At 39.5% G+C, this 25,942-nt stretch overlaps 1 protein-coding gene across 1 annotated transcript in view; it reads right to left on the bottom strand.

Annotated features, from left to right (window-relative positions):
• LOC133653484 (TBC1 domain family member 22B-like) overlaps positions 1 to 25,669 on the bottom strand; it is a 42,486-nt gene extending 16,817 nt beyond the window's left edge. Inside the window, exons 1-7 of the mRNA XM_062052800.1 lie at positions 25,409 to 25,669; positions 10,074 to 10,254; positions 9,854 to 9,956; positions 4,258 to 4,425; positions 4,110 to 4,180; positions 3,888 to 4,016; positions 273 to 338 (exon numbers count right to left, since the gene is read on the bottom strand). Of these exons, the coding sequence (XP_061908784.1) occupies positions 273 to 338; positions 3,888 to 4,016; positions 4,110 to 4,180; positions 4,258 to 4,425; positions 9,854 to 9,956; positions 10,074 to 10,254; positions 25,409 to 25,464 (774 nt within the window). The 5' untranslated portion in view covers positions 25,465 to 25,669. The remainder of the gene's footprint in view (positions 1 to 272; positions 339 to 3,887; positions 4,017 to 4,109; positions 4,181 to 4,257; positions 4,426 to 9,853; positions 9,957 to 10,073; positions 10,255 to 25,408) is intronic.
• Between the last annotated feature and the right edge of the window lie 273 nt (positions 25,670 to 25,942).

Here is a 25,942-nt window from a genome sequence, read left to right as displayed (position 1 = left end):
GGGGAGAGAGGTGACAAAACTACCTGTAGAAAGATCCTGATAAAGTTCTGGTCAAACGTACGAAAGAATGTGTTAAACAACACCAATCACATTTACAGCAGCTGACGCATACTTGAAGACTAATGGGATTCTAGTATGAAGCTTTTGAGGGCAAAGAAATCTAAAGCCCAAAACCACATCTTTAGAAGTTCTGTATTAAAGATGGCATCTGTCACATATTTGCTCACAATAAAGGGTCAAAGAAGGTATTTTATTGCTTATTCAGCGGTTACCTCTTGCACAACAGGCTGCTGGAACAATGGAATGAGAGGGTTGGTCCTTGGAATGTCGATGTGAATCTACAGAAAGGGGACAAATTGATGTCCAGACTTCTATTTTATGTCTTAGCACAGTGGTACCCCGCAATACGAGTCCCTTGTTCTTCGGGATACGAGCTGTCTCTCTGCTATTTGCGATGCTTGGTGTCACGAGTCCTCCTACCACTAGTTGGTTTAGTCAATGTCATAGTCGACTGTAATATCCAACCAACACATCGCGAGCATTAGCTTCTAGACAGAGATGGACATAGAGTCATGGCCAAAAATATTGGCACACCTGCATTTCTGTCAGATAATGCACCACTTCTCCCAGAAAATTGTTAAAATGACAAATGCTTTGGTATTCACGTGTTTATTTATTTTGTTTGCATTGGAACAACACCCCCGCCCCAAAAAAACACAAATCAGATATTTTACACAGAACTCCAAAATTGGACTGGACACAATTATTGGCACCCTCAACTTAATATTTGATAGCACACCCTTTGGAAAAAAATAACTGAAATCAATCGCTTCCTGTAACCCTCAATGAGTTTCTTACACCTTGCTACTGGAATTTTGGACCACCCTTCTTTTGTAAACTGCTTCAGGTCTCTCAGATTTGAAGGGTGCATTCTCCTTACTGTTGTTTTTTTTAGATCTCTCCACAGATGTTCTATAGGATTTAGATCTAGACTCTTTGATGGCCACTTCAGGACTCTCCAGCGCTTTGTCTAATGCCATTTTTTTGTGCTTTTTGAAGTATGCTTTGGGTCGTTGTCCTGCTGGAAGACTCATGACCTCTGACGGAGAACCAGCTTTCTGACACCGGGTCCTACGTTATGCCCCAAAATTCTTTGGTAGTCCTCAGATTTCATCATGCCATGCACACAGTCAAATCATCCGGTACCAGAAGCAGCAAAGCAACCCCAAAACATCAGTGAACCTCCACCATGTTTGACTGTAGGGATGGTGTTCTTTTCTTTGAAGGCCTCATTTTGTTTTCTGTAAACTGTGTGATGATGTGCTTTACCAAAAAGCTCCACTTTAGTCTCATCTGTCCACAGGACGTTCTCCCAGAATGATTTTGGCTTCCTCAGGTAAGTTTTTGCAAACTCCAGTCTTGCTTTTTTGTCTCTGTGTCAGCAGCTCCTGGGTCTCCTACCATAGCGTCCCTTTTCATTGAGATGGCGACGGATAGTGCGAGCTGACACTGTTGTACCCTGTCTGCAGGTCAACTTCAATTTGTTTGGAAGTGGATCGAGGTTCTTTATCCACAATTCTAACAATCCTTCGTTGCAGTCTTTCATCAATATTTATCTTCCGTCCACGTTCAGGGAGGTTAGCTACAGTACCATGGGCTTTGAAGTTCTTGATGATGTTGCGCACAGTAGACACAGGAACATTTAGATCTCTGGAGATGGACTTGTAGCCTTGAGATTGTCCATGCTTTTCCACAATCTTGGTTCTCAAATCTTCTGAGAGTTAATTGTTCTTCGCATTGTTCATTGCACGATTGCACCAAGAAAAATTCGTAGTTTGTGAACCCGTTCTCAAACAATGGCAATAAAAACTATTCTGATTCTGATTCTTTTCTTTTCTCCATGCTCCGTGTGGTACACACAACACAAAGGTTGAGTCAACTTTTCTCCATTTGAACTGGCTGGAAGTGTGATTTCTATATTGCCAGCACCTGTTACTTGCTACAGGTGAGTTTAATTACAAATTAAAGGAGTATCACATCCTTAGAATACAACTATTTCTTACAATTTTGAAAAGTTGCCAATAAATTTGACCAGTCCATTTTTAAGTTAAAGTACCAATGATTGTCACACACACACTAGGTATGGTGAAATTTGTCCTCTGCATTTTTCCCATCCCCTTGTTCACCCAGGTGAAGGGGAGCAGTGAGCAGCAGCGGTGGCCGTGCCCGGGAATCATTTTGGTGATTTAACCCCCGATAGCAACCCTTGATGCTGAGTGCCAAGCAATGGGTCCCATTTTTATAGTCTTTGGTATGACTCGGCCGGGGTTTGAACTCACAACCTACCGATCTCAGGGCGGATACTCTTACCACTAGGCCACTGAGTAGGTTCTATGGAGTTTGGAGTTCCGTGTAAAATAATATCAGATTTGGCTCTCTTTTTTTGGGGGGGTTGTTGTGTTATGTTGTTCCAATGCAAACAAAAGAAATAAACATGTGAATAGCAAAGCATTTGTAATTTCAATAATTTTCTGGGAGAAGTGGTGCATTATCTGACAGAAATGGAGGGGAGCCAATATTTTTGGCCATGACTGTAACTTAGTTTTTCCAAGCACTGGAAGGAGGAAGGTGAGTGTGAAAGGAGAAGAAGAGGGTGATATTCATTGAATTAAAGAAATAAATAATCAAACACATGATAGTGTGTAGGGTCAGTGTATGCTTTGGTGGTCATTGCATTTTACTTTCCATTTGGAGAATTGAAAAAAAACAAAAAAACAAATGATTAGAATTTTATTTTGAGATACAAAAAAAAATTAATTGTAAAAACAAAAACCTATTTTTGAGTTGAAAAGCGACAACTACATCTTTAAAAGAAGGTATCATTTTCTTTTTAAATTCATAACAAAAATTTAAATCACCAGTCAGCAAAAACAAAAAAAACGGACCAAAAACAGATGTTTTCTCATATTCCGACACCGGAACCGGAAGTTACTATCGGATTGGCTTGTAGGAAAAAAAACTGTGTAGTGCTTAATATTGCGTTTGTATACAAAATAATATATGATCGATCATTGATAATCTGGTCTTTCTGACAGGATACATCACAAAACTGTTTTTTCCTACAGGCCAATCTTGTATTTAAATATTACCTTCCGGTTCTGGTGTCAGAATATGAAAAAACATGTTTTTTTTTGTCCAATTAGTTTTTTTTAATTTCGGTCTAAAAAATATGTAATGAAAATCAAACCGTTTCTTAGATCCAGTTATTGCTCTTCGAACCGAAAAAAAAAATTCAGTTTGGTCTGTCAGTTTTCGCCTTTTTCAGTATTTTTCAGTTACATTTTTTGTATTGCAAAACACAATTCTGATAAACAAATTTTCATTTTGTTTTTGAATTCTCATTCATGATACGAAGATTGAATGAACAAAACATACGCCGAGCGTGAGGCTAGCCAACTTGGTGAAGCAGTTGGAGCGAAGCTCTGCTCGTCTGCACCATGCCGAGCAGAACGAGTCCATGACGCGAGCCAAGGATTTTAAAATAATATCTAACCATTTATCCATGAAAATATGGTGAAGCTGCTGATGGTGTGTTTGACAGAGACTGTAGAAGTCCACTCTCCAAGGTGTATATTATTTGATTCCTCCACAAAACTACTGTACTTGTTTCTGCTACATTAACTTAAAGTTATTTTTACCTTTTGAAAGGCATGTTGAAATTGCGATGTTTTAGTGTGCCAAGCACCGATTAAATTAATTTGACCTAATTTCAAGGAGCAACGCTGTTACGCAATACGAGTCGCTGCGTCATAGAACCAACTAAACCCGCATCCCGAGGTGCCACTGCATTTGTTTTTTTGTTAGCTACGCATAGTCTGTAAAATCACCTGTCGGTACGTGTCTTTGTAGTGCTCATCTGTTCTGGAGTTGTAATATTGCACGATGAAGCCAAAGTATTCCTCCCGCTTCCTTTTGAGCACCAGCTCACGGCGCTCCTTGTTAGCCGGCAGGTAACCCTGTTGGAGAGCGGAGAGCAGCGCTGAAGGCAACATGGACTGAGTTGGAATAAAATATGCAACAACTTCACAACCGCCGGTGATGAAACTTACAGAAAGAAGCCTCCATGTGATGGGACGGACCTCCCTGGGTATACCTGACCAGCTGTGCTTACGGAGCTCCTCTGAAAGCCATCACAACATACACTGTGAGCACCGTCACTGTTAACACTACCAAATGTTGGTGTGCGCCGTGTCCTACCTAGGTCAGTGTTGGCACTAGCGAGCAGCTGCCGGAATTTGTCCAGTCGGCTCTTCTCCCTCACCGTCATGGGAGGGGCTCCCGATGCGTTCTGGTCCGAAATGCGCGCCACAAGCGGGATAATGGGTCGAACCGGGAGAGACTGCTGTTTCTGCAGCGTGGAGCGAACTGTGGAAGAACGGACGAGCAAATTGGGAACGTCATTGGGCTAAACTGTAATGATGTGCTATCAGAGAGCATGTGGGAAGCATGGCATTGGGAGCAAAGTCAACTTCACACAATCACTATTTAGATTTCAATAAAACTATCAATATCTATTGCAATATGCAAAAAACGCTTTCAATAAAATGTTCAATATTTATTTTTCTTCTTAATCAGAAGAAAGCGGAAGTAGCAAAACAAGGTTGGTTGCATGAACAAAGGCACTCTGGTAACCGAGCAACGCAGGAAGTGATCACTGGTCAGTGGGAGTGACACGCTAACAGCCAATCAGGTGACAGTATCAACTATCACGTTTGGTTGATTCTTTGCACGGAGTGAGAAGTGGCAGTCAAAATTAAGAAAGAGTAGATAAAGGTTTCTTTTAAGTATCCTGGAAGGAATGGCTAAGCTTGCATGCATGCACACACGCACACACACACACACAAGAAGCTAACCACTAAAGCTTCAATATAAAGTAGGGAAGATCCATCAAGATGTCGATACTATCGATACCTAGTATACTATCGGTATATAAACGATAATAAAGTTATTTCACTGATATTTTATTTTCTTGTTTTTAATATTTCTTGTTTTGATTTTTACACAATCAAATTTTGGTGGTTTTTGTTATTGTTCACAAAGTGAGGAAGTAAATCTCCGATACAGGAAGGCTTTGAGGGCAAACCCAAATGATTTAAATAGGAGCCAATACAAGTTTTTGTTTATTTATTGTGCACTAGTCACTTTATTTTGTTAAAAAAATATGTAAATAATAAATGATAAATGGGTTATACTTGTATAGCGCTTTTCTACCTTCAAGGTACTCAAAGCGCTTGGACAGTATTTCCACATTCACCCATTCACACACACTTTCACACACTGATGGCGGGAGCTGCCATGCAAGGCACTAACCAGCAGCCATCAGGAGCAAGGGTGAAGTGTCTTGCCCAAGGACACAACGGACGTGACTAGGATGGTAGAAGGTGGGGATTGAACCCCAGTAACCAGCAACCCTCCGATTGCTGGCCCGGCCACTCTACCAACTTCGCCACGCCGTCCCCACGCCGTGTAACATTAAATACCTCACATTTATTCCATCATCGTATAGGGCTGGGTGATAAAACAATATCAATATAAATTGTGATAATCATGTATAAAAAAATGCAATCGATAACTGTTTGATAATTTTTTTCTCTTTTTGTTTGGAAGAAAGCGGAAGTATGGAAGCAAGGTTGGTTGCATGAACAAAGGCACTCTCTCGCTCTGGTGACCGGGCAACGCAGGAAGTGATCACTGATCAGTGGGAGTGACACGCTAACAGCCAATCAGGTGACAGTATCAACTATCAAGTGTGGTGGATTATTTGCATTGAGTGAGAAGAGAAAGTCAAAATGAAGAAATGGTGGATAAGAGAGAAAAGTCCCCTAGACAGGTTTTGGATTTTTTCAATAGGGACCGTAGTCAGACCAATGTGGTTTGTAAATGATGCAAGGCAAGACCGCTAATACCATACCACCTTAGCCGCGCTCGCCCTTTAGAGCACAGCTGTAACTTCCTGCCATTAAACCTGCAGAAAATAGTTCTTCTCAGGTTTATCTACGTTTACATTTTTACACTTTGCACTATTTTCATACACTTTATGAACTATTTCTTACATATTCATGATTTTTAAGAGCTTATTGTTAAGAGTTCAATGTGATTTTAATATTTTGTTTACATTGAGTGTTTTCCATGCTTGTGTTGACATTTCCTTTCTGCCTTGATAGCTGAAGGCATTATAATCAGAAGAATGCATTGTCCTTATTTTCCTAAGTCACAAAAAATTTCAATAATTATCAATATCAACCAATATATTAATAATGTTTAAACAATTACTGCATAAAAAAAAATAGTTTCCATAATTAAATAAGAATAATAGGGCAATTTAATGTTACACAACTGTTATTTCCTCGCACTAAACCTGCAGAAAATAGTTCTCAGGTTTCTCTATGTTTACATTTTCACACTTTGCATGATTTTCTTACACTTTATGAAGCATTTCTTACATATTGATGACTATTACTAGCTTATTGTTAAGTGTTCAATGTGATTTTACTATTTTGTTGACATTGAGTGTTTCCATGCTTGTGTTGACATTTCCTTCCTGCCTTAATAGCTGTGGGATTATAACCACAGGAATCTAACATTAAAAAAAAAGTGTACATTTCATAAATTGTTCTACTGCTCTTTGTTTTTCTGTTGGTACTAATACATTTAAATAATTATCGACACCAGGATCATGCAACCAACCTTGCCTCGCAACATCAGTTTTTTTCAGACAAAGAAGAAAATAACATTATAGAATGTTTTATCCATCATATTTTTTATTGATATCGATTAAATTACCGTATTTTCCGGACCATAGGGCGCACGGGATTATAAGGCGCAATGCCGATGAATGGTCTATTTTCGATCTTTTTTCATATATAAGGCTCACCGGATTATAGGCGCATTGAAGGTCCATATTTATTTATTTTTTTTGTAAATTGAAAACACTTCCTTGTGGTCTACATAACATGTAATGGTGATTTTTGATTTTTTACAGATCATCTTCAAACCGCTTTGTGACAGTCGCTTCAGGATGCGCCGTTTTGTGGGCAGTCTGATTTACGTGGCACACCTTCGGCAGCGTCTTCTCCCCTTCATCTTTGCTGTAGCGGTGTAGCGTGCAAGGACGGGAGTGGAAGAAGTTTCAAAAGATGGAGCTATCTGTTTCAATGACATTCAGACTTTACTTAAATCAATAACGGAGCAGCATCTCCTCATCCGGAAACAACAACGTGTGCCGTGAAAAACCGTCCGACCGGAACTCTCTAATAACTAAAGTTCCTTGGGTGATTAATATAAATTCACTACACCGGTATGTTTTAGCGTTTTCATGGCGAGTTTACTGACAGATAGAGGGCTCGAATTTAAACGCGGCATGTGCCGCGACCGCCGTTGTCATTTGCTGTAATGCCCTAAAAATTTACCAACATTTACGGCAACAACATGCCGTGACCGCCCTTGACTTTTTACTTGTTAATGGACTAGGGATGTAACGATAAACAGTATAATGATTGACAGCGGAAAAATTCCAGACGGTTAGTAATGCATTTTAGGCAACTGCTTACTCCTGAATACCGAAGCGCCGCAGAGTCTGCGCATGCGCACTTGAGCCGTTCGGCTCGGGAAACATGGCGGCGACTCCATGGACTTTGTTTTGAAAATGTTCCCTCTGAGCTAACGGAGCCGATCGCTTCGTTTCAATCACTTCTACTTCTGAAGAGTGTTGTTGTGCGATTAAGAGCGCAAGAAAGAGAACAATATTTATTGTTGCAGTTTCATTTTGAACGTGCAGCTGGCGTCCTGGGACTGAGAGTTACCATGCATAAGGCGATGTGTCGGAAACGTTGCCACAACTTGTTTATAAAGTCTGTAGTTTTTTTACTGGAATGTTCACTCGTCCTTTATTTAACTGCTAACTTTGTTAGTGTTCCAATAACATCATTACTAGCTAAAATGTTTTGTCATCTCATCGAATTGATCGCTGGCTGAATTGTCCGGGAGGCACAAAGATTGTGTGTTAGGTGTGAGGTGTCACTCCTCTTTATTTTTGTTGGCCAAATCGTTGCACTGAAGTACATGGTTGTTGTTGGAGAACAAAGCTTGTTTATTTGACTTTATCTTCATTTGCCAAACTGTTTTGTATTGATATCAAAAAGTAAACACCATGTTTTTGTACATTACTTGTTTTTTTTTCATTCCACAAAGTAATTACTTTAAAAACCATTCATGTGACAAAGCATTTTGTTAATGTTTTATGGTGTATAGTTAATTCCTATATGACATATTTCTACTCAAACTCTCAATGGAGCTGTCCTTATACAGCATGTACATGTACACATATTAGTACATGTAAATATATATAACTTCAATCTAAGAAAATGTAAAACTAGAGACAAAGGCATCATGTAATAAAAAATCTGACACGCTAATACTAGTAATGAACAAAAACAACTATTTGTCTTTAAATGTATAGATCCAGAATGTAGAGCATTTTTATTAGATATTACAAATTAAATGATGGTGTCGCATTCACACTCCAATACTGCTTTACCAAACATAGTGAATAATCATGATTAATAATCGTGATTTCAATATTGATAAAAAATAATCTTCATTATTATTTTGTCCATAATCGTGCAGTCCTATGTATAAGACTTGACCTCATATATTAACACTGTTTTTATCTATATGGAGAAAAAGTGCAGTTACGTCTTATATCCATAAGATGCCATCTTGCAAATGTTTCACATTTATTTGTATTTATTTATAGTATTATTTTGTTTCTGCCATATTACTTTGTTTATAATGCTTGAGCTGCTTTCATATGCACATTCAGCTTTCTACTTGAGGTACATATATACATTTTGAATGTGTGTGTTTTAAAAAAAAATCAATTTGGTTAAAGGATTTCAGTATAAGTAGTTTTTGAAAATGTTGAGCACATATGCGCTTTGGAGCCCCTGCCTCGAAAGAAAACAATTTTTCCAACTTGCCTTGGTGCCCTAAAATATGAGCCCTCCTTGAGAGGCAACACTTGCCTTGACCTTAAAAAGTTAAAATTCAAAGCCTGCAGATATAAGTAAGAACTTTACACTACTTTATATTAGAAATGGCAACAACGGAGGATGAATGTCCCATAACAAGAAGACAGAGAAAAAGAAAACGCTCATCGACTATGGTGTCGCCACGGACTAAAAAGGCAGACGTGCGCAATTTTTCAGGATTTATGCAGATCCCAAATACAGATCAGCAGGTACCAGAAGGTAAGAAAAGTTGCTTTTGCATAATATTGCGAAACAAAACACCAGATATGTCTTACCTTATAAACACACCATAATACTTATATGTTTAATGCACCGACAGTCCATCAAGCAGTGCGGCTTTATAGTTTACCAAAGTCATAGTAAAACATTTTGAAAGATTTTTGAGCCTCGTGTATAATGTTCTATATTTTCAATGGAACATATAAAACGTTGGTGTTGTTTACTTGAGTCATACTGCCGTCATAATGCAGTCTACACGTATCTCTTATGTTTGACTTCTATTTACTGGTCACATTTATCATTACACCATGCACCAAATAAAATTGCTTCGAGGTTGGTAAGCAAAATCAGAATTATTCTGTACATTAGGCGCACCGTGTTACAAGGCGCAGTGTCGCGTTTTGAGGAAAAACATTTTTTTTTAAGTGTGCCTTATAGTCCGGAAAGTACGGTATATATATATTGATATGGCTTTATCGCCTAGCCTTAAGCTTTTTACAGGTTAGTCACGCAGCTGGACCTTCAGGACTATGTTCGTCTCCTACCTGAGGACGAGCTGAGGTGCACCTCGCTGTTGGACTTGACAACTTTGCCGTTGACATGCTCGTGCTCCGCGTCCTCCCCTGTCAAGTGTGACATTCCACCATGCTGCTCAGCAGAAAAGACATCGTACACATTTCCCTTAGTTGTTGATAATTGTTGTGGGATTTCTTGTACTACTTCTTTAAATGCATTAAAAACAATAGGTGAGGGTGAAGTAGCTACCTGTTTTGGAGTGAACCCAGATGGCAGGGTAGAGCAGAGGGCGGGGCCTCCAAAGAAATCGTCATCTTCCTGGTCGTCGTCAATGTCCCAGGCATCGTTTGTGCTGCGGGCAAACTCGTGGAAGCTCGACGTCTTTTTAGACTTCAGATTGTTGAACTTCAGCTTGGTGTCTTTGGGGTACCTGCATCAGCAAAGGCAAGCAAGGGGCAAGAAACAAACAATTGGTTTTTGAATAGACAGGTGGCGTGGGGGTGGAATAGGACAAACAACATAAAATGAGGACATAAATGTCGGAAAAATCAAGCGGGAAATGATCTGGCCAAACCAAAGCAATAAATGAAATGCATCCATGCGGACAAGGTAACATGCAGTCTCAGGCCTGTGAGCACTTACAAGCGTCGCAGTCGCGGATCCAGAGGAGGATGCTGTGCTCCATAAACAGGCTGCACACTGAAGAAGACCACATGTCAACTACTACTTCAGAACTACCTCTTCTTCCCTCGTGCTGGCACCAGCCGTTCATGAGGGCTTCGCCTCCATCATCATTTAGCAAGGCTCATTTTCACTCTGCCCATTACTCCTTACATTTTTGGATGTATTCTTTGCCGGATACAGAGAAAAACAGTAAAACTTAAAGAAACTGTCCAACATATTTTTCAGTCCCAAACCTCAAAAAGTCCAGGGTAAAAAGCAGAAAATCCACACACTTCAGAATTAGGGAGGTCATGATTACTAGTATTAATGATAAATCACCGTAAAACTAACAATATTGGACGTCATGTGCGATACCACAGTATAAAAAAGTGTAACGTCATTTCTGGACCATAGGGCACACCGGATTATAAGGTACACTGCCGATGAGCAGGTCTACTGCTCAGTGGCCTAGTGGTTAGAGCAGACCTGGGCAAATTGAGGCCCAGGGGCCACATGTGGCCCGTTAAGCTTTTCAATCTGGCCCGCCGGACATTCCCAAATAATTTTTTTAGATGTTTAAGATGTAAAGTGTAGCTGCCATTATGATGTGCACTCATGTTTTCTAATGACCGTAAGTCTTCAACTATACCAAGTCTTTCAATGCTTGGAATCTGCACTTTTGCGTGATATACTAGTTACTACGGTCATCTAATTAGTTACTATGGTCATCTAAGTCATAGCAGCTCAGACGAAGCACTAAGCAGTGTGGGTGGGGAGCGTTTCCACAGAGTGTTTCAATCAGGAGATTTTTACAACAAAGTTCTGAAGCTTAGTGATATATCACATATATCAGATTGTAGGTGGGTTTTTTTTTTACCCTTCTGGTTCATATTTCGTTGTGTTTGTTGCATTTTTGTTGCGTTTCACTTGGTTGTAAAATATGTGGATGGAGAGGAGGTGTGACGTTCATATGTTGTCAATATTCAGTGTTTTATCCTTCATAGAAAAATGTAAAATTCCATTCCGTTTTTTAAGGCAGTCCGTCATAAAGTTTTTAGCATTCAATCAGACATTATTGTGAGGTTTTGTATTAGTGTTCCTAAAAATAGATATGCCGGCCCCCAGACACATTTTTTTCTCTAAATATGGCCCCCCGAGTCAAACTATATGCCCAGGCCTGGGTTAGAGTGTCCGCCCTGAGATCAGTAGGTCGTGAGTTCAAACCCCGACTGAGTCATACCAAAGGCTATAAAAATGGGACCCATTACCTCCCTGCTTGTCGCTCAGCATCGAGGGTTGGAATTGGGGGTTATATCACCAAAATGATTCCCGGGCACGGCCACCGCTGCTGCTCACTGCTCCCCTCACCTCCACTGGGGTGAGGGTTATGGGTCAAATGCAGAGGATAATCTCACCACACCTAGTGTGTGTGACAATCATTTTATTCCGGTCTTTTTTCATACAAAAGTTGGACCAAATTATAAAGCGCATTTAAGGGGTCATATTATTTTTTCTAAATTGAAAACACTTCCTTGTGGTCTACATAACATGTAATGGTGGTTCCTTGGTCAACATTTTGCATAGATTATGTTTTACAGACCATCTTCAAGTCGCTTTCTGACAGTCGCTTTAGGATGCACCGTTTTGTGGGCGGCCTTCTTTACGTGGCTCACCATCGACAGCGTCTTCTCCCAGTCATCTTTGTTGTAGCGGTGTAGCGTGCAAGGATGGGAGTGGAAGAAGTGTCAAAAGATGGAGCTAACTGTTTTAATGACATTAAGACTTTACTTAAATCAACAACGGAGCAGCATCTTCTCATCCGTGGCTCACTAGTGCAACAACGCCGTGAAAAACCGTCCGACCGGAACTCTCTAATAACTAAAGCAGTGGTTCTTAACCTGGGTTCGATTGAACCCTAGGGGTTCGGTGAGTCGGGCTCAGGGGTTCGGCGGAGGTCAAGACACACCCGACTCATCGTGTAAAAAAAACCTTCTCCTTATCAGCGTATTACGGATACGGCAACAGCAGAAGTCACACTGATTTGCAGGTGTGTAATTTGTTGTGAGTTTATGCACTGTGTTGGTTTTGTTCTTTGAACAAGGTGACGTTCATGCACGGTTCATTTTGTGTACCAGTAAAAAAACATGGTAACACTTTAGTATGGGGAACATATTCACCATTAATTAGTTGCTTATTAACATGCAAATTAGTAACATATTGGCTCTTAACTAGTCATTATTAAGTACTTACTAATGCCTTATTCGGCATGGCCTTATTATAACCCTAACCCTAACCAAATAACTCTAAATTAAGTCTTTGTTACTTAGAATATGTTCCCCATACTAAAGTGTTACCAAAAACATATAACTTTGTCTTGAATTTGAAAAAAAAAAACATTTTATTTTTCATAAAGAAGGGTTCGGTGAATGCGCATAAGAAACTGGTGGGGTTCGGTACCTCCAACAAGGTTAAGAACCACTGAACTAAAGTTATTATGTAAACCCACTACACTGGTAGTTTTTAGAGCTTCCATAGCGAGATATAAGTTAAAGCTTTACGTTACCTTATATTAGCAACAACAGAGGGTGAATGCCCCATAAAAAGAAGACAGTGAGAAAAAAAAGAAGCTTATCAAGTAGGGCAGTGGTTCTCAAATGGGGGTACGTGTACCCCTGGGGGTACTTGAAGGTATGCCAAGGGGTACGTGAGATTGTTTTTAAATATTCTAAAAATAGCAACAATTCAAAAATCCTTCATAAATATATTTATTGAATAATACTTCAACAAAATATGAATGTAAGTTCATAAACTGAACATCAAATCAAGTAGGCTATTCCATTCATTACCATAAACCCAGAGTTTCCCCCATGCCATGATGGTTTGACCCTCACTAAAATGTCTGTCAAAAACAACTGTGAAAAGAAATGCAACAATGCAATATTCAATGTTGACAGCTAGATTTTTTTTGGACATGTTCCATAAATATTGATGTTAAAGATTTTTTCTTTTGTGAAAAAATGTTTAGAATTAAGTTCATGAATCCAGATGGATCTCTACTACAATCCCCAAAGAGGGCACTTTAAGTTGATGATTACTTCTATGTGTAGAAATTTTTATTTATAATTGAATCCCTTGTTTATTTATCAACAAGTTTTTAGTTATTTTTATATCTTTTTTTCCAAATAGTTCAGGAAAGACCACTATAAATTAGCAATATTTTGCACTGTTGTTATACAATTTAATAAATCAGAAACTGATGACATAGTGCTGTATTTTACTTCTTTATCTCTTTTTTTCAACCAAAAATGCTTTGCTCTGATTAGGGGGTACTTGAATTAAAAAAAAGTTCACAGGGGGTACATCACTGAAAAAAGGTTGAGAACCACCGAACTAGGGCATCGGCACGGACCGCAGTGGCGGACGTGCGCACATTTTCAGGACTTATGCAGATCTCAAATACACAGGTTCCAGAAAGTAAGAAAAGTTGGTTTTGCATAATATTGTGAAACAAAACGCCAGATAATATGTCTGCTAATGGTTGCCATTTTGCGGCCCTTAAACACACACCATAGTAATACTTGTATCTCTTACTACGGTAGCCGTAATGGGCCGACAATCCATCAAGCGGTGTGGCTTCAAAGTCATACTAAAACATTTTGACAGACTTTTGAGTGCCGTGTGTAATGTTCTTTATTTTCAATGGAACATTTAAAGATTTGGTGTTGTTTACTGGCGTCGTATTGCAGTCTACATGTATCTCTTGTGTGCGACTACTATCTACTGGTCACACCTATAACACCGTGTAACAAATAACATTGCTTCGAGGTCGTTAAGCACAACCAGAATTATTCCGTACATTAGGCGCACCGGGTATTAGGGCGCACTGTCGATTTTTGAGAAAAATTAAAAGGATTTTACGTGCGCCTTATAGTCCGAAAAATACGGTACATGTAAGGTAAACAATTAAGATTTAGTACCTATATTTTTATTGACAAGAACAATGCAAAAAAACCTACTAGAAGATGTAACATAAATTAATGCAATTAACAGAAATAATAATAATAGTAATAGTAAACAATTCAAAAATTAACATTGCAAAAAGAAACTGCATATAGCATCCATATTTTTGCAAATGGAGTATCATATCCAGATACATGGCATTCCTTTTTTGAGTATTGATACTCTTGACAACCCTGTAAGGTTATCATGTCAGGCCATACATTCAGTGATAGCTAATGTTAGTAGCTACCATTATCACTAGCTCGGGATTTAACGCATAACTATATTAATGATAAACTGAGGTAAAACTATCGATGCATATTGTTATGGTTCCAAATTTAAAATGATTGTAAATCCGTGATTGGTAACCGCACTTTGACATACGGACTGGTGAGAGTGCTTGCTAGCAGTTAACAGCCAAAGCACAATTTCTTTCACTTTCTCTTCTGACTCCACGCAAGGAATCAACCGCGATACAACCAAACCTGATAGTTCATACCCTAACCACTGATCAGTTATCACTTCCTGCGTTGCTCTGTTACCAGAGAGAAATTGCCCTGCTTCCTGCAACCAAACTTGCTTCACAACTTACGCTTTCTTCCGACGGAAACATTTTTCTTCACGTTTTATCGATTGCATTTTTTTTATTGATATCGAGTACTTGTCTATAACGATATATCGTTTGACATCCTACCCCTAACTCATATGTCATTCAAACATCCAGAAAGTGCACACAAACAAATCCAACAGATTATGTATACTACTAACACCAGAATGACATCGAAGTCAAGTCGTCAGGTCTTCGTCAGTGCAACACGTCCCCACTTAGAGATGTTTGTGATAGAGCTGCTCCCCTTTAACGTCGAAGGACGTTAAGCGTGTTCTTGCTTGTCCTTTGCATAAGTCAACTGACAGTCAAGCTGGTGGCTGAAAACAAGGCTAGCTAATTATCTGACAACACCAGAGTCTGTCAGACTTGTTTTATCGGGACTAACCCAAAAACAGGCGACTGGAGGAGTTGCTGTTGTCCCTGCTCAAACATACTGCGTGTTCAAATTTGCAGCCTTTACACTGACATAAATTTGGGTGAGATTACGTGTGTGTGTGTGTGACAAAGACAACAACACCCTCTTAGCACAGATCCTCTCTATGCTGGTAGTGACACGTAGGTCTAGAAGAACACACGCCATGAGCAGTTCACCTTTTCCAATAAACCGTCACAAGATTAGACTTCTTCTCGATGCTTAATCCAACGGCCAGAGGGGAAAACGTGCTAAAGGGCCGAGGGGCACAAACATGCCGTTTTAGGCACACAGCAGCACCGTGAGTGATAAGTTCAGCCTTTTACCACACATGTAAGGTAGTGGAGATCATGACCTTCATTACACGGCAACTACTTTGCCTTGCACACATGCAATCAATAGTTGCAGGATTGCAAGGACTCGGCATGCCAAATTTAGCCCTTGGGTTCTACTTTGTGCACCATTGCTCTGCTATAACCAGCTGCACAAAAATACAACTGTATTCCAGAATCAAATCAATAATAGAAACAGCTTTTATGTGGGCTCTGTACCGAGGATGTCGTTGTGGCTTGTACAGCCCTTTGAGACACTTGTGATTTAGGGCTATATAAATAAACATTGATTGATTGATTGATTAAGATTATTCAAAAGGTGTAAATCAGGGGTGTCCAAAGAGCCCACAACTAATTTGTATTATCGCTTGGCCAAAAACAGAAGTAATCAATTATCAATGCCATATACAGGTATTATAACATATTACATAGAAATGTGCTGATCGATAGGCCGATTTTCGTGAAAAAGAAAAAAAATGATCCTCTCCGGCTGACAAGCGGCGAGCAGCTAATGATGCGTCTTCATACAAAGTGTGGAGCCGCTTCCCCTAACATACAGTAAATTGCATTTCTTAGTATCTTGATCAACCATCACTGGAGGATGAGGCTAAACATGCTACACAATGAGAGAAAGCCAGGTAGCAGGCATGCTAATATCTAAGTTAAGCCAGAAACAAGAGAAGAAGTAAGTGCTTAGTAAAGTTTAAAAAGTGTAGATGGAAATAGGGCTGGGCTGGGGGTCAGCTAATCTCTTTAGTGCCGCCCTAGTGGCTCTCTGGAGCATTTTTAAAAAAGGATGGAAAATGGAAAAAGTGGGGGGAAAAATATTTTTTGTTTGTTTTATGTTTTTTGTTTGAGGACAAACATGACATACACTTTCCCAATTGTTAGAAAGCCCACTGTTTAATATGTTTGTGTGTATGCTTCACTGCTGAGAGTATTTGGTGAACATTGTTTTGTCCTACTAATTTCAGCGGTTCTTGAACTCACCATAGTGTGGACTGTGACGCAACAGTTTGTTTACATGTACAATCTTCCACTCCTTCTTTGTCTCATTTTGTCCACCAAACATGTCATGTTGTGTGTGAATGCACGCTTTGTTGTTGTTCTTGACTTGTTGAAGCGCTAATCAGGCATATTTGGTCAGCGCATGACTGCAAGCTAATCAATGCTAACATGCTATTTAGGCTAGCTGCATGTACATATTGCATCATTATGCCTCATTTGTAGGCATATTTGAGCTCATTTAATTTCCTTTACTTTTATCCTCTTTGTATATAATTTAGTTTTGCATGTCTCATGACACGTTATCAGTATGTAATATTGGCTGCATTTCAGATAGTTGTTTGCGTGTCATGTTGTTCCAGACTACAGCAAACATTACTTAGCTTGCCAAAGATTGTAATAAATATATTAAAAGAAGACAGCCTGCTGTTTCCTTTAACTTGGACACACACATCTACACCTTTGACCATTAAAAGTCAGTAATTTGCAGAAGTTATAATAAATGATAAATGGGTTATACTTGTATAGCGCTTTTCTACCTTCAAGGTACTCAAAGCGCTTTGACAGTATTTCCACATTCACCCATTCACACACACATTCACACACTGATGGCGGGAGCTGCCATGCAAGGCGCTAACCAGCAGCCATCAGGAGCAAGGGTGAAGTGTCTTGCCGAAGGACACAACGGACGTGACTAGGATGGTAGAAGGTGGGGATCGAACCCCAGTAACCAGCAACCCTCCGATTGCTGGCACGGCCACTCTACCAACTTCGCCACACACTTTCTGAGTAGCCTCTGATTTACTAATGGTTTCTAATGTTGTAAAAATGTGTAGAATAAATATTACATTTAAACATTTCTGTCAACGAAAATTTGCTTCAGCCTGCGACACATCGTTTTGATAGTAGGCTATTATGGCTAATATAAACACTTACATCATGTGCTGCCTTCATTATAACACCTATATACGGCTTTTCATTTTTTGTGGCTCCAGACCGATTTGTTTTTTGTATTTTTGGTCCAATATGGCTTTTTCAACGTTTTGGGTTGCCGACCCCTGGGCTGGGCGATATGGCAAAAAAATGACCACAAAGAAAAGAACATTTTAGTTAAATGTAAGTTGTGTCTTGGATCAAAGATCCTATCCTAGAAATTCAAATCTGCTGAAACAGCTACAAAAGCAATATGCTTCGACGAAGCTAGTAAAGAGAGACACACTTCACCTCCTAAGCAACAGCGGCTGGATTTTAATGAGGCACTGCTAGCCAGGACAACATTGATAGAGCCATTGCAGCGTGTGTGCTAGAAGACATGCAGGCTATTTCTACAGTGGAGTCACTCGCTTTCAGGCAGCTAGTTAGCATGATACCGGGCGTCAAATGGCACCTGGACAGTGAGTACATAAAAATGGAAAGCGAGCTAAAGAAGACACTACAAACTCTGCCTCTGCTCATCATTCAGCACGGAAGGTACACACTCTGTCAATTCTCTTATATAGTCTTTCATTCTAGACTTCTAGAGTGTTTGATTACCACATCACTCTAAATGTATAGACTATAAAGTTCACAAACATAAAGAGAGATGCTAGTGCGCCAGGCCAATCTTTCCTTATCTCTAAACTAAAACTGGGGAAATGTGCAGAGTGTTCTGGGCGTCAGACATAATTTTATTTCAGAATTCCTTGAGAGAAAAAAAACGCCTGGTTAGGCTTTGTGTATGTAGTGTGTGCCTTCCTTGGTTTACAGCTATGTTGTTATTATGCTGTTTGTTACTTATGTATGTTATGTTGCAGCTATTTAAAATAGTTTTGTCGATTTGGCCTGAAATAAATTGGCCCTTTGAAACATATATTTGTCTTTGTGTGTTGTATGTAGACCACATTGCTTAGCAGAGTTCAGTGATGCAAATGCATGTCAATTAGATCAACAGATTGTATTATTCTCCAGTGCAATAACAGTACTGAAATGAAGGCTAAAAGGGCATTAAAGGGGGCCTTAAAAATTTTTAAAAAAATATTTAAGTAACTAACTAGTTACTTTTCACAGTAACGCATTACTTTTTGGTGTAAGTAACTGAGTTACTTTTTAAATAAAGTAACTAGTAACTGTAACTAGTTACTGGTTTTCAGTAACTAACCCAACACTGTTCATCACTGAAGATACACACTGTCAATTCTCTTATATACTCTTTCATTCTAGACTTCTAGAGTGTTTGATTATCACATCACTCTAAATGTATAGACTATAAAGTTCACAAACATAAAGAGGGATCCTAGTGGGCCAGGCCAATCTTTCCTTATCTCTAAACTAAAACTGGAGAAATGCGTAGAGTTTTCTGGGCTTCAGTACAGTGTTGATCTCATGAAGACATTATTTTATTTCACAATTCTTTGAGAGAAAAAAACGCCTGGTTAGGCGTATGTATAGCAGTATGTGTGCTGTATATAGTGACATGGCATATAATCATGTCATGGTGCCTACCTTGGGTGAAGCCAGGTTTGCAGCTATGTTGTGACATGTTGTGACATGTTGTTATTATGCGGTTTGTTACTTATGTATAGGGATGATACTCGAAACCGGTTTTCCCTGTTGTTCGATAAGAAAAGAACCGAGTCCTCGGACTCGAATCCCTTTTTGAGAACCGGTACCCATTATCGAGACCACTATAGTAAAGAAAAAAGAGTTGGTTCTTTATTCGAATCCCTGGAATCCCAGGGTATATAGACTATAAAGTTCACAAACATAATGAGGGATGCTAGTGGGCCAGGCCAATCTTTCCTTTTCTCTAAACTAAAACTGGGGAAATGTGTAGAGTGTTCTGGGCTTCAGACATGATTTTATTTCAGAATTCTTTGAGAGAGAAAAACACCTGGTTAGGCTTTGTGTATGTAGTGTGTGCCTTCCTTGGTTTACAGCTATGTTGTTATTATGCTGTTTGTTACTTATGTATGTTATGTTGCTGCTATTTAAAATCGATTTTTCAATTTGTTCTGGCCTGAAACAAATTGGCCCTTTGAAACATATCTTTGTCTTTGTGTGTTGTATGTAGACCACATTGCTTAGCAGAGTTCAGTGATGCAAATGCATGTCAAGTTGATCAACAGATTGTATTATTCTCCAGTGCAATAACAGTACTGAAATGAAGGCTAAAAGGGCATTAAAGGGGGCCTTAAAAAAAATAAAAAAATATATATGATAATGATAAATGGGTTATACTTGTATAGCCCTTTTCTACCTTCAAGGTACTCAAAGCGCTTTGACAGTATTTCCACATTCACCCATTCACACACTGATGGCGGGAGCTGCCATGCAAGGCGCTAACCAGCACCCATCAGGAGCAAGGGTGAAGTGTCTTGCCCAAGGACACAACGGACGTGACTAGGAAGGTAGAAGGTGGGGATTGAACCCCAGTAACCATATAAGTAACTAAATAGTTAGTTTTCACAGTAACGCATTACTTTTTGGTGTAAGTAACTGAGTTAGTAACTGAGTTACTTTTGAAATAAAGTAACTAGTAACTGTAACTAGTTACTGGTTTTCAGTAACTAACCCAACACTGCTAACAGCTGACACCTGTCATTTTGTCCATATACGTATATATAATTGTGTTTACTAGTACAGGATAGGTAACCCACGCAACAGTCCGTACCTGGTTTTAGAGCCATGGTATTGCTTCTTTTTTGGCACTTTTTGTGGGGGTAAAGAGGACAACTTTTTTGCCCTTCAAAGTGATTTTGTTTTTTTTGCTTGTCATTACAAACATTCTGCAGTAAACAAAGTATAATTGGTGTAGTGAATACTTTTATTTCAAGTTAACATTTACCAAACAACATTTTCAAATGGTCAATTAATATTTGTATTCTTTAATGACTTGTACACATCAGTGCTTCTCACCAGTGCGTTGGCAAGCAACACACGGTGACCCACGTTGTGGAGTTTTTAAAACTCAAATTCTGTATCTTATATTGAATTAAAATATATTAAAGTGCAGTTTGAAATTGAGGTATTGAAAAACTAATGTACACCAACACACAAAACAAGTTTAATAATTATTACAGCAACAAAATGTTTTTTTTTTTTAAATCTACGAACAAACAAAAATAACAACGTCTCTGCAGAGGAGAGGAATCTTTGCAAACACAAACAAAAATACTGATAAAAAATATTTAGATATAAAAATGCCTTTTCTGATTAAATTAGTGGGTGTGTTGATTCTCCCAGTTGGGACCAATACAGTCACATAAACGTTCTGACTGCCAGCAAGTCTGCATTTGGGGGCAGGATTACTGGTGAGCTGCAGCAAATTTCTTTATTTTGTTTTTCTGGGCTGCACTTCCAGTTGTGTAAGGGGAAGAGGCACAACGCGATTGAACATTATTTACGTTGCGACGAGACTCACTTTCGCGACAGTGGAACGGAATGGTAGGTCACACACACGGACACACTTATACACAAACACATGCACACGTACACAAAGACACACAGGGTCACGGTCAATAAAGGTGGATTGTTCCGTGCAGGATCATACCAAACATTGTTGCTTCCCTACGGTTTACTACTGCGGTAACTTCTAACAGACTTTTTTGTCATGTTTGATCGAGGAAATATGCTATAAGCTGATCACCGTGATCAAACTCAAATGAATCGCGATCAACGATCACGATCATATAACGGCCCAGCACTAGATGGAACCAAGTTAAAACAGAAAGTAAGCAGTTGATAACTGATAGAGAGAAGATAATGTAACAAGTGTTGGTGTGTCAGCATCATCAGTCAGAACAGACATGTGAAGAGGAGAATCGGAACGATACATAAAATGGTGGTGTCAATTTTAAGGGTAGTTTTAGTAAACTATTGATAATAGGGCGATCAGATCGACATTTTTATTGTGGTCAAAATGTATTTGTTGTTTTTGTTATTGTTTACAAACTCGGGGTATAATTATTTGGACTTCTTATAGACCTTGAGGGCGAAAACCAAATTGCTTAAATTACATTTTGCTTTAGTTTAGTTATTGTGGATTATTGACTTTGTTTTAATCAGACACTTGCATGTAATACAAGAGAATAGGCGAATAGTTCAGATATTGTGTTGATGTTGTTACACTGTCAATAGCACTCAACATAAATACTGAAAAATGTACAGTTAATACATGGGCATTAATTTATCGGTATTGATATCGGCTAATTTACGAATTAACGGAAAAGGCAGCATAAAACCTTGATCGGAACATCCTTTACACTTTTTTACTTACTTGCCTATAATACAAGGTAAGATGTCTTGTTCAGCGAGCTTGGCATGTACAAAACTCAAAACCAGTGAAGTTGGCACGTTGTGTAAATGGTAAATAAAAACAGAATACAATGATTTGCAAATCATTTTCAACTGTGAAACTTTGTTTCATCTGACCACAGAACTTTCCTCCAGAAGGTCTTATCTTTGTCCATGTGATGTCAGATGAAACAACAATTCAGCTGTTTGGCCACAATACCCAGCAATATGTTTGGAAGAGAAAAGGTGAGGCCTTTATTCCCAGGAACACCATTCCCACCGTCAAGCATGGTGGTGGTAGTATTATGCTATGGGCCTGTTCTGCCGCCAATGGAACTGGTGCTTTAAATGGCACAATGAAAAAGGAGGATTACCTCCAAATTCTTCAGGACAACCTAAAATCATCAGCCCAGAGGTTGGGTCTTGGGCACAGTTGGGGGTTCCAACAGGACAATGACCCCCAAACACACTTCAAAAGTGGTAAAGGAATGGCTAAATGAGGCTAGAATTAAGGTTTAAGAATGGCCTTCCCAAAGTCCTGACTTAAACGTGTGGACAATGCTGAAGAAACAAGTCCATGTCAGAAAACCAACAAATTTAGCTGAACTGCACCAATTTTGTCAAGAGGAGTGGTCAAAAATTCAACCAGAAGCTTGCCAGAAGCTTGTAAATGGCTACCAAAAGCGCCTTATTGCAGTGAAACTTGCCAAAGGACATGTAACCAAATATTAACATTGCTGTATGAGATGTTACTTTTAAACCAGCAAATGGTCTCATTTTCAGTAGACCCATAATAAATTCATAAAAGAACCAAACTTCATGAAGGTTTTTTGTGTCCAACAAGTATGTGCTCCAATCACTCGATCACAAAAAAATAAGAGTTGTAGAAAGTATTGGAAACTCAAGACAGCCATGACATTATGTTCTTTACAAGTATATGTAAACTTTTGATCGTGACTGTACGTATAAAATACTAAACGGTCTAGCTCCATCCTATCTTGCTGATTGTATTGTACCATATAACCCGGCAAGAAATCTGCGTGCAAAGAACTCCGGCTTATTAGTGATTGCGTTCAAAGAACTCCGGTTTATTAGTGATTCCCAGAGCAAAAAAAAAGTCTGTGGGCTATAGAGCGTTTTCTATTCGGACTCCAGTCCTCTGGAATGCCCTGCCGGTAACAGTTAGAGATGCTACCTCAGTAGAAGCCTTTAATTCCCATCTTAAAACTCATTTGTATACTCTAGCCTTTAAATAGACCCCCCTTTTAGACCAGTTGATCTGCCGTCTCTTTTCTGATACAGATTAGGTGACCACTGGCTGTTCAAAGTTTGGACCCCGGGTGGACCACTCATCTGTGCATCAGTTGATGACGTCTCTGCGCTGCTGACTTGTCTCCACTCAAGATGATCCCCTGCTGGCCCCACTATGGACTGGACTCTCACACTATTAACAAGATCCACTCGACATCCATTGCACCGGTCACCCGGGAGGGAGGGGTACCCACATCTGTGGTGCTCTCCAAGGTTTCTCATTGTATTGTATTGGGTTGAGTTTTTTCTTGCCCTGATGTGGGATCTGAACCGAGGATGTCGTTGTGGCTTGTTCAGTCCTTTAAGACACTCGTGATTTAGGGCTATATAAATAAACTTTGATTGATTGATTGACGATAATAAAATGTACGTAAACAGAGGAATAAGTGCTTATTAAATTTGACTAGAAATGGAGATAGAAAGATGTTTCGAATGAAGGTAACCAGATATCAACAGTAAATAAGCATACTGTTAATACACGTTAATACACTGACACACAACATCCGGATTCCCATCATGCATTGCTTCAAAACTGCGGCAATTTCCAGCCGGACAAACAATATAGGGGGCGTGCCTTGAAGGCGCTGCGTTTAGCGTCCTCTCACCTGAAAAGGAGACTATTATATACAGTATGTCTCCGTTACCCATAAGTTTATCTATAACCCATAACACGGTGGCCGAATTGATATAGTCACTCATGAACGGTCAGAGAAGCACAAGTCGGCGGCAACGCAGTATTATGGGCCACCTTGCAAGCAACATCCCGTTCTCATTTGCGGATGTTTTCAACAAATCCGTGAAGGATATGTTCCCGGATTCAGAGATCAAAAGCTACTCAAACGGTGAAAGGTAAGTGTTTTTTTTTTTTTTAAAGTAAGCAGCATGTACAGTACAGTTAGTAGAACAACTGTGTTTTCATTACTGTTTATTGTACTATATATATATATATATATATATATATATATATATATATATATATATACATATATATATATATATATATATATATATATATATATATGTTTATTGTACTATATATATATATATATATATATATATATATATATATATATATATATATATATATATATATATATATATAAAAATATATATATATATATATATAAATATAAGAAATACTTTAATTTCAGTGAATTCTAGCTATAAATATACTCCTCCCCCTTAACCCCGCCGAATTCGGAGGTCTCTAGGTTGGCAAGTATGATATAACGTCACCAAAAACGAATGGCCAATGAAGGTGAAGGCAAAAGACTGAGGAGTGTCCTGACCAGATATCTAGATCCTTAGTTTGATTGATGTAAAATGTTCTTTGTCACATTGTCTACTATTCCAGTTCATTGAAATACCACAACACTGGATATTGTTCAGAAAAGTTTAAATTTAAGAACTTGCACACAAAGCAACACTGGAGGTGACTCTGGCGTGCGCATTTTCCGCGCATGCGTATTAGGTCGCGTTGTTGGGGAGAAAGAAAAGTCTTAAACGATGGCATTGTTGTGTGTGTGGACACGGATACCCTGGATAACATTATCCGGCTTAGTGTAAACGGTGCCTTTTTTAACTGTCGCATGCCATTCAGTGGTAAAGTAGCAGTAAACTGTAGTAGGTAGCTAGCTGGCTAATGCTAGTTAGCATAACTAGTTCGCCCAGAAGGAGCATATGGCAGATGCTTCTCTGGCGTTCCGAGCCACAAACCCCACAGATGAAATGGATGCGAGTCTTGTCACCCACGATCACTAACAACTCAGGCAACGCAATGACGTAAAGCGTAGGTAAAAAACATTTAATCCCACAAACGCGACAGTTTATCCGCTGCCTCAATGACTTTGACTGAGCCACGTCAAAAATAATGTCCACTTTCATGGCCTTGTACACGCTACTTGTTATTCTTTAAGGGTCAGGAGATAAAAAATGACATATAAATATTAATAATATCAGTACACGAATGAAGAAGTCCTACCTTCCGGGAACCTTTGCGTTTCTCCTCCAAAAATGGATCCTGTTGTCGGTGGCCATCCTCGGATAAGACCGCCCTCCTCAGGCCGGCTCCCCGCACACGACAACCATAAGCAAAGCGCTCTCACCGGTCATCGGCGACGTCTTAGTCCTCGCGTCGAGCCTCTCCCTGCCCTGCCTCGGCATCAGTTTAAGCGTTTAGGCAACGACGGGGGATAATGCGAGGCGATGGAAGCCGCCATCTTGGGTCGGACTGAACCCCAGCCTCGTGATTGGCGGAGCGGGTGCACAGGTGCAGCGCGGGTAGCCAATAAGGGGAGGGCGAGGGAGGGACCCGGATGGCGTTATAAACACGCAGCGGGGAGACGTTGGGAACTTTGTTGTTGGAAACTTTTGGTGTTTCCCTGTTTTTAGCCTCGCTTTCATCGTTTGCAACGGCCCGCGGCGAACACATATCAGGTAGGAATGAAAATAAAACAACTTGTAAATAAAGTTAGTTTTATTCCCCCCTCCCCTCCACATCCCCCGCCCCAACCCC

This window comes from Entelurus aequoreus, linkage group LG07 (genome assembly GCF_033978785.1).
Source record: "Entelurus aequoreus isolate RoL-2023_Sb linkage group LG07, RoL_Eaeq_v1.1, whole genome shotgun sequence".
NCBI lineage: Eukaryota > Metazoa > Chordata > Actinopteri > Syngnathiformes > Syngnathidae > Entelurus > Entelurus aequoreus.
This window is presented reverse-complemented; position numbering and strand designations above follow the sequence as displayed.